This window comes from Bradysia coprophila (genome assembly GCF_014529535.1).
Source record: "Bradysia coprophila strain Holo2 chromosome X unlocalized genomic scaffold, BU_Bcop_v1 contig_382, whole genome shotgun sequence".
Classification (NCBI taxonomy): domain Eukaryota; kingdom Metazoa; phylum Arthropoda; class Insecta; order Diptera; family Sciaridae; genus Bradysia; species Bradysia coprophila.
Window position 1 is genome coordinate 24595 of NW_023503328.1, and position 9912 is coordinate 34506.

At 35.5% G+C, this 9912-nt stretch overlaps 1 protein-coding gene across 3 annotated transcripts; it reads left to right on the forward strand.

The window, feature by feature from the left end:
* The first annotated feature begins 562 nt into the window (after positions 1 to 562).
* LOC119069671 (putative cyclin-dependent serine/threonine-protein kinase DDB_G0272797/DDB_G0274007) lies at positions 563 to 7699 on the forward strand. Of its 3 annotated transcripts, none has more exons than XM_037173789.1 (4): positions 563 to 720; positions 3906 to 4157; positions 6688 to 6900; positions 7188 to 7699. In XM_037173789.1, exons 1-4 carry the CDS (start codon positions 691 to 693, stop codon positions 7425 to 7427), a joined length of 735 nt encoding a protein of 244 aa, XP_037029684.1. In that variant the 5' UTR covers positions 563 to 690; the 3' UTR covers positions 7428 to 7699. The 3 variants fall into 3 exon arrangements, with proteins under 3 accessions (XP_037029684.1, XP_037029686.1, XP_037029685.1); XM_037173791.1 differs by having other exon boundaries at positions 582 to 755; positions 7188 to 7696; XM_037173790.1 differs by lacking the exon at positions 563 to 720 and adding an exon at positions 3732 to 3840 and having other exon boundaries at positions 7188 to 7696.
* Positions 7700 to 9912: the final 2213 nt, after the last annotated feature.

The following is a 9912-nucleotide window of genomic DNA, read 5'->3' on the forward strand; positions in this document are numbered from 1 at the left end:
GTTAACTTAAGTAAAAATGCTTCCTAATCTCTCTAATATTCTTCTGCTGTTATCTTGAGACCATAAAATACTAACAAAGGAAATGATTCGAAGTGAAGCTCTTCAGAAGTATTTTTCGCATTAGATTTCACTCATAGTAAAATTCTTTAACAGAGTAATTTTATAAAAAAAAATTAAGGAAATTTACAGAAATAACAATTTTTGTGTATTCAGTTCCTTAAAATCTTATAAAAAGTAAACTCATTAAATTGCTGTAGCAGCGATAAAAGCTTTAATTTAATTATATATGGAAATTTATCATGCCCACAGTTATATTAAACGTTCACACCAAAAATGTCGTCCATAGACATTATCGAAAAAACGTGGTATGAGTTCTAAAATAGGATTTGTTGGTGAAACATGACACACAATAATAATATAATACAGTCAAAGAGAGTGTCATCGAAGAAAGCTGCTTTTCGGGTAGGGTGACCCCTTCTTCATATTTACTTCTTTATTGGCATTTCAATTGCTTTTTTCCTGAAAATTATGTATATAGACTATGAGAGATGCATTTTTTTCTACAGTTTATTGTTCAGTGTGGTACTCGTTTTGTGTGAGCTAAGACAGCGGAACTGAATTTTTTTCCTTCAATTATTATATCAATAAGGAATTGCGAACGTTAATTTTGCCTTTGTTTTGTGTTTTTTAATGAAATTTATTGATTGTGCTAAGCTTAAAGTTAGTATTGATAAAAGACGGTTTTAAAGTCGAACGTGGGTATTGATCAAAAGACGGTTTTAAAGACAGTGCTAGTATGTACCGTATCTGAATCCTCGAGCCCAAGAACTTGTTCAGAAACGAAAAGTTCTCAATTAAACTTGTCGTGCAGTGAAATTTTGCCTACATGTTCCATTTTCTTTATTTTCTCCAGACGCAGACTTCAATTTTCAAATACGATTCAGTGACCATTTTTTTAGTATGTCAGTAGCCCTGTGCACAACCTTATTTTTTCCACTCAGAGTGACTTCACAAAATGACATTTTGTTGACATTTTGTCTGACAACAGTTCAGGCGTGAAATTTCTACTTTCTCTACTCACCCATTTGGGGAAAATAGAAATTTTATCGTTCAAAAGAAATAACTTACATTTCTTTCCAAAAATTCTATATCGAATCGATGTTTTCGCTTTGTAGAGAAAAACGGTTAATTACTTTCGATTTTAAAAACGACGTGTTCCCCTAGGTGGAAAGTGAGAAAACTTCTTTCTTGTTGGAATTACCTATTTTCTCCTCCCAAACAATAGTTATTTTCATAACTGAGTGACGAAAAGTAATTTTTTTTTTTGCTTTTTTGAGAAAAGCGGTGTATGCCACCGATACTAATGACGAAAAGTAAAGCCACTAGTGATCCAGTGAATGAGACCCATAGAGGTGGCGTGATGGCGTTTTGTCGTTTTATCATCTATCCATGTGGCCACTACATGGACAACCCTATCTTTGTAGTATTTATCAACACTGAGTCATATGTTGATCTGTCAAAACGAAAATTATGCTGACTCATATCAAAACAAACCATTGCACTTTTTTGGTTTTGAAGATTCGTAGAACAAACAAAGACAACACAAATTCAATGACACAAAATGTCAGACAGTACTCATGTAACAGGAGTAAAAACAACAGCTACTGGCCACAAGAATACAATTATTACAAAATGCTGGTTTCCTCTTAGAAGTAGCATTTTCATAGAAAACCGTCATCTCGCCAACTCTCGAGTGTAACTCTATGATAAGACCCTTCATATGTCATCCAAATGAGAAAGTTCACTTTTCGCAGCGCCGTTGCAGAAATAACTATTGTTCAACGATTCAACGAGGGAAAAAGTTGGAAATTGCATTTCGAAGGTGTGGTTTGTCACAACAAAGACTTCCGAACTTCCAGCGAAGTGGAGAAAATAAATATTTTCTCGCCTGCACTGTGAAAATAAATGTAGCATTTCTAACAGTAGTCGATTGACACTCGTATGTTGAATATTATTTCAAAATTAATTTAAAACAAAAATTAGCTTGTGATAAGTGCACAACGTATACAACCAATGATCTCGATAATTGAATTACTCGAAAGCTCGACCTATTTCGTATGCATAAAAATAATATGTACATTAATAGGACAAGTGGACAAGCTGTGTCTACTATTACGGCTATTTTTTCGCTCTACTATAAGTGCATGCGAGCATTTATTTAATTATTTTACGAGTAAAGATTCGTTTTGATAAAAACAAAATTGAAATGGCTCACAATATAATATTGTCAATAAGCAAAACGTGTAACTATGTATGTGTGCTGAGCGCGGCTCTTATTCATTTCAAATTCAATTTAGTTCATGAATTTTCATTCTACATTTTAATAAATTGAATGGATTTTTCATTAAATTGAACCGTATATCGGCCTGTATATATATGCAGATGTATTTTGAATTTAAACTTTTCCATCATGAATAAAAAAAACCAATGGGTGGTTAGGCAAACTTTTATGCCATTAATTTGTGCGCGAAATATTCAAATCTAAAAGTTATCATTTCCTTTATTGCTTGGTGTGGTACGATATTATCGTATTTTCCCAGAATTGAATTTTAAGAGAATATTATGCAATTTATATAGTAGCTAAGTCGCTAGTGCTACTGTGGGCGTTATATTATCCAGGGTAAATGAATACCAATGGCCATCAGTTCTGAAGCAAATTACATCAATACACAAAATACGCTTCAGATTAGATTGCTCCTATATTATATCAATGTAGCAAACAATTGAGTACCTAGATTTTAGTATACAAAGGTATAATGTTAGATTATGTGCAATCGAGTAATCAAGTAGTCAACAACATGTATTAATATGCACTGAGTTTATTTGCAAATTGTTGGCAATCAGGTCTAGTTTAAGTCAGTTAGTCAATCTTTTTGGATGTTCTTAATAAATTCACTTGTTCAATTTATAAGCCCTGTGGTCCTTTCTGATCCTGTAATCTAGAGAATCAACAAGTAACAGTAACGTTCAACTCCAAACTTTGTAATTAAAAAAAGGTTATTGTTTTGCACATGTTAATACTGCCACTTTCGTATCTAAGCTGTTCTTGCAAGAGAGTTATTCTCCTTTTCACTGATATGCTATTTCATTTCGAAAGTTATTTCAAATGGCAAATGAGAGAAATCAAAGAAATCGAGAATAGCAGCAAAAACGGCTTAGATACAAAAGTGGCAGTATTTACGTGTGCAAAACAGAAAGTTCGTAACTTCTTTTGCGAACTGCAGCCTTAAATTTGTTTTATGTCTACGAAAATTCAGAAATAGATTTGCAATCACGTTGAAAATCGTCCTAATGGTATTGCCGCTGTTGCCTCTCAAAGTGTTATGCTTTTCCAATGCTAATTTTGTGCATTTTTTGAGTTACTTTGGTTTAGCCTACGAACTCTAAAAGCGTCAGTATTACAAGTCCTCGACCTATATCCTGACCTGAACTTTTATTAATTTAAAACATGACAAACAAAGTTTAGTGATTCAAAGTTTTGCGTCGTATGGATGCATATAAAACTTTATAAACGGTTTACAGCGCCTTTGAATAGCCTTCCTCTCACATACCTTTCTTCACGTTATAGACTTCTTTCACCATTCAATGTATGTAGTAAAGTCTATTTAAGGTTACAACAAATTTCGCCCTTTGTAGTTCCAATTCACCGAAACCTCGATATCTTCGAAAACATTTATCTTCTTTTGCAGCCGAACGAAAGGCGAATCTTTACAATTTTGCATTCCAACAAGTTCATAAAAATCAATTTAGTTTTCCTATAAAATTCGACTTTATCTCATGGTACATACACTGTCACATTGCATATCTAGATGTTTGTATATATAACGCCCAAAAAATTTGCACAGATGATGCTACTACAATCAATCATCCTTGCTGTTGCCACTCATTCTATTTACGCTATGCCTCAGCTGACTTTCCAAACTGATCCGTATCGAAACACATTCACATTGAAAACTCCAAGTTTACAACAAACTTTTACCCGATATTACGGAGGACAACAACAAGTCAATGGTTTACCGACAGTTGGAAGGCTACACCACCAACAGCAACAACAGTCGTTAAATGTACAACAACAACAATATGAGCAACCCCATCAGGTACGTACATTAATCAAAATTAATTTCCTGACAACTTATGTGAGAATGGAATTCGGGTAATGTGTAAATTGGAAAATTATGTCTTTTTTTCTGCCGGTATATCAATTATTTTCGATTTTGGAACAGGTTCTACATTTGTTTATTTTTTGTCATGGCAGAGTAAAAGTAAACCTGGCAGGAGCGGTTCATTATTGAAACGTCAAATGAGGGACCTAATTACACTGTATGAAAATGAACTCAAATGAACACTGACATAAGTTGAAAAATTTAATTCGCAAAAAACATAGGGCTACTAGATTATTCAGGTCGCTAGTCAAACAAGCCTGGGTTACTTTTACTCTGTCGTGTTTTTGTTCGTCTATTCGGAGGAACCAGACATTTGTAAGATTTAAATGGTGTGGTCCTTGTGTGCCGAATTCATATTAGCGATGTGCAAAGAAGGGTGCGGCGCGTAGCGGAAATTAGTCGAACATACTAATGTCCGACATTCAAATTTTTTGAACATAGAAACAAGTGTCACCTACAACATTACGTGCAAATGGGGAATATGGCAAAGCTTAATTTAAGCTGAGTCGACAGCGTACCTTGCTAAGGGAAGTGTTTTTATACTGTTCCCTTCGGTTGGTGAACATTACCATTACATTAGTTTTTTACGCGTAAGCAACGTTTATTAGAAGACTTAATCTGGGTCCTTCAAAAACCCTTCTGACTCACAAGTTCATTTTATTACCGAAATTACGTAAATAGTATATTATTGTACACGGGGAGGAATTTGATATTTCGTATCCATATGAGTAAAAGTGTCCGAGGGTTTTAGCCCGAAGTGCTTCTACTCATCCGTGATACGAAATATCAAATTATTTCCCTAGTGTGGTATGACGTTTTCCTTTACGAAGGAGGGAAAAACTTTTCCCTAGGGACGGAAAGTCCATTTTCTCTCACTAGTAAAAGAAATTGATGAAATCACGGAGTCGCGACAAGTGCCGTACGTTTTGGACTAAATGGAATAAACGTGCTAGGCAGGCTAAATCACATGGGATTAATTAGACTAACTACAATAAGTTCGGCACCCCTCTCGCCCGTGACTAAAGAACATTTTACAGAAATTCATCCAATGGTAGCAATGATTTCACTGTTTGTCAGAAGGGCTTTTTTCAGTTGACAGACCTTGCCATATATACAATTTCTGAACACTAATTCCGTTTAAAAAAACATCAATAAAACGAAAATGTAAATCATCTGGGTGGAGAATGTACCCCAAACATGTTGTAATAGTGAAAAAAAAAAGTTGAATAAGTTAATTAAAAAAGCAATGAAATAAAATAAATTCGTTTTCCTGGACCTGGACATTGGACAGTGATTATTTTTGTTGATTTTGTTTATTGTATGTTGCAGTGTCCCGGAAATTTAATTAATTTGTGTTTTTCAAAGCAATTAATGCAACGCTTTTTAAACCTAGTTGGTTACCGATTTACATGTATTCGAAACGACTGAGGTTCCGAATTTGTATTTTGATGAGTGGCTGTATTCCCACTCGGCAAAATAAAAATGTGGAACCTCGGACGACGTACAGTGCTTTACGTGCTTCTAGTCGGTAAATGCGAAAATGTATTCAAAAAATTTCATTTACCGCTTAGAAACACATAAAGCTAATGAAATGAAAGATGTTGCAAGTAAAAGGGTGAAAAAACTAACAGATTATATCATTACACTCTAGTGGTAAATGTAGAACTTCTCTGGTTCACTGGTTCAAGGTTACAGTGTTAATCAAAAGCAATGGAAGTTCCAATGGAAGTTGTATCGGATTAATTTGTCAAGAACATTTATAATTAAAAGTGTATGCATCTGCATCATACTCTATGGTAGGCATCCTGTACGTTGTATTTACATTGTCTGCGAATGTAAATGAAGACATGTTAGATGTTTCGATGATTTACATGCTATGCACGATCATTTACATGCGCTGGTCGGAAATTTTTCGATAAGTTGGTTTATGTTTTTACTTCACACAAACCACGATATCAATTAGAATATACACGAGTCTCACACAGTGTTTTCGCACTTCTGTTATATATGTGGAATAGTTACAAGAATGAAGTTTTGCGAAAGCAGATCATGTGCCGCTCGAGTTGGAATCTCCTATTTTCTTCCCGAGCTGAACTCAACGTTTTTCATATGAGCGAAGTGTGATTAACCGTCTTTCGAAACAAAAACATCAATTTCTGATTCCATTTTTCAAAAACAAAAGTAAAGGTGACAGTTCGGAGGAGAAAATGACTATTTTCTCACCTGAACAAAACAAAGCCGGAGGAAATGGATATTTTCTCATCCGAACTATTATCAAGCGAAGCATCAACACATCATTTTTTCATGGTCTTTTGAGTGGAGAAAATTATGTCAATCACACAGCACATATAAATATAACATTTAAATTGTCGCAAATATAGGTTTACCATTTCAACCATTTCCAAAAACTTCTACACCGCAGCTGATTTGATTTTTTTTTTTTTTTTTTTTTTTCATTTTACAGTTTGCTTCAGCTCAGCAATATGCGGACGCTTACACCGTTCCACAGAATTTTCTCTCGGATACTATTCAACAAACCCAACCGTACCAACTGAGCTTACCACAAAGGAGTGAATACACTTCACCAAGCTCGTTGCAACAACCACAAAACTATCAACAGCAACAAGTTTATCTCTCGAACGATCAACAGCTTCAACAACAAAATTATTTCCAACAAGTAGGATGAAAGGCATAATATTTAGATTGACATTATAATAATTTGGGGTTTTTACGAGGGGTAAACGGTGTTTGAAATTAGTGTACACGAACAACACAAACACGGCTGGATACTATCCACTGGTTAATACAATGAACCGAGTAGTAGAGTTTTGATAATTTAAAAAAAATATTCCCTTGGGCTAGGCACATATTTTCAAGATCAGTTTGCCCCTTGGTGTTTTATGATCCACGTACTTCACAACATCTTCATTATCAATTAACTTGTTTTTCGTTTTAATTTTATAGCTCCAAAGTGTTCAGCCATTATTTTTTGCATCCAGACAACAAGAACAACAACAACAGGCGGCCACTGCTCAATCTCAATTAGATTCGTTCTCATCGACGGCTGTAACCACTCCGCAACAACAACAACAACCACAGCTTCAGAGCCAAGAAAATAATTTATTAGGTGTTGCATTTTCTCCATCGGATCAAGTTTCACACGTTAAATTTTCGAACGGAGAAGGGTTAAAGTACAATTTTTAGATTTTATCGGTTACGCTTTTGTGTGTTTTTCTTCTTTGTCATTTCTTTTCTGTATGGAGAGGGTTCATGTAACACTGTTATTGTATTATTTACGTTAAAAGCGTAAAGCGTTGTGGTTCAGATGTGGAGTCAATTAAAGAAAAAAAAACTAATTGAAACGCAATTATCCTAAGTGCCATAATGTTGACTTTGTACAGAAAATTGATATTTCAATAAAAAAAGTGTGAGGATTTCCAACTTGTTAAAATAATGAATTCGCTTCACTATGTGATATATATCAACATCTGAGCTTATCTTTGCATTTCCACTGTTCCAAAAATTAGGAGGAGAACAAAATTCCGACCAAAAAATTCCAGCCAATGTTTCCATGATTAGACGATGCTTCGTATTTTCCAATGTAATTCTAAATTACCATCATCGGCTGATTACGACAGTGGAAAAGAAATATTGTTTCGCTCGTTGACATAATTATTTACAAAACTTTCGGCCAAAGCTTTTGCGTTGTTGATTGTTTGTCTCTATTTGTGTCGTTATCGGATGCTTAGTTGTTTTTCTCGTCAAAAGTTTACCTGGAAAAATTGATCAATTAGTCTGAGTCGCGGACCCAGTTTGTGGCAGACGGTGCTGAGTAAATAAGTAATGAAGCTATTGTAATGATTCACAAAAAAAAACAGCCCGAAATTACTATCAATTATTTCATTTCCTTTCGAGGCTTATTTCCAATCATCATGCTCACATACCACAACTATGTCGGTTTTCTTTAACGTTACGATTTGGTAACGGACTAAATAGACAATAATGAAAAACCATACAGACAGGCAAACCAGACTTACAGAGCTTCACTTGCTCTTCCCTTTCCCTCTACAATCACGTTCAGTGAATGTGATAGACAATCTATCGAAACAAAGACGCTGTTTCGGCCTCAGTACACCACGGTGGCTCTCATCAGTTGTTCCGTAACATACCTTCACAAGACAGAATGAAACTCTCGATTGAAGAACTGGTAGGAGCTTCATTTTAGGAAACGTTGTCATGAAAGTATCATGAAATGCCTAGTATTCGCACTAAACGCGAAAGAAAGAAAGAAAGAAAATCACCAAAAACTGGTGCCCCTAGGAACACAATAAAAGCCAACTTTAACACAGCTCAATAGTCAGATACCATCATCAGGTCAAGCCTTTCCATTAATACAACACTTCTTACCTTGGGTACGAGCTGCAGGCTTGATACTCAAAAATTCTTCCTTCGATATGAGTGCTCTTCGTTACAACAGGGGGAAAACGCTTTTCGTACTTTTCGAGCTTCAACCCGGTTCTCAGACGTTATTACTGCTACTTCACAGAATTAAACAATGCCAGCTTCGCACGACTATTCCAAAACAGAAGAAAAACGACAATGAAAACAGGATCGACTCAGTCACTAGTTTTCACAGGCTGCTAGTTTACAAAAGCAATTACACAGACAACACTTTCATTCCATTTCATTTCATTTTCCATTTTATTTTCATTCTTCATTTCATTTTCTATTTCATTTTCAATTACATTTTCAATTTCATTTTCTATCTGCCGTTCAAAACCACTATCATTCAAATTTCACTTCAGTTTGACTTCAACTTCAACTTCGAATCCAAACTTCTTCACATCCGCTTGAAATCCTCGACCCGCACGGACTCAAATCAAAACTCCCGACTTACGAACCTGTCAATCAAACTGCGGAACTCACCAATATCCACTATTCCTACTTCGTCTGGACTTTCTACAGCATTTAACAGCACTTGATTCACAACATCGTTCTCATCTTCTTCATCGCTAGATATATCCTCATATGTCCCGTCTTCAGCTTGTATCGGTTCCTCAATACTGTTTGCAATTGATTTGGTTCCACCAACAGTCGAGTTCCCTTTACAATTCACAGTTGTTTTTCCAGATGTTTTTTCAACGTTTTCCGCATTTGTACTAGCACTGCAGTCAGTGGTCGTAATTGATTTTCCACCGGAGTCTTTCGATTTCTTTTCTTCAATGCAATCATTGTGTTCATTGCTTTTCCTCTTCAAGGTACTTTCAGAATTCAAGGTACTTTCAGAATTCAAAGCAAAAAGCTGAGAAAGATCCCCTTCTTCAAAACCTTCCACCAGCGCACTGACCGAGTCAAATTCTACAAACACATTCTCACGTACCCACTTTATATCACTGATGACGCCATCCCAAATAACTTTCTCGTTCCTGTTCACTCTATAGACGTGGTCATACAGTCCATTCATCTCGTTCGAGTACATCAACTTGAATCTATTCGAGATGCTCTCAAGACGATTCCACCACATGCGATAACACCGCCCATCCATTCTCGATTGAACATCCGCTTTGATATTGTTGATTGTTTTTGTTAAAGCCCAAAGTGCCAGTTCCAGAGCGCGTTTTTCACGTGCCATTTCAGAAATTTTTTTCTCATTTAGTGCCTCAACGTGCTTGCTTCCTGATGAACTTCC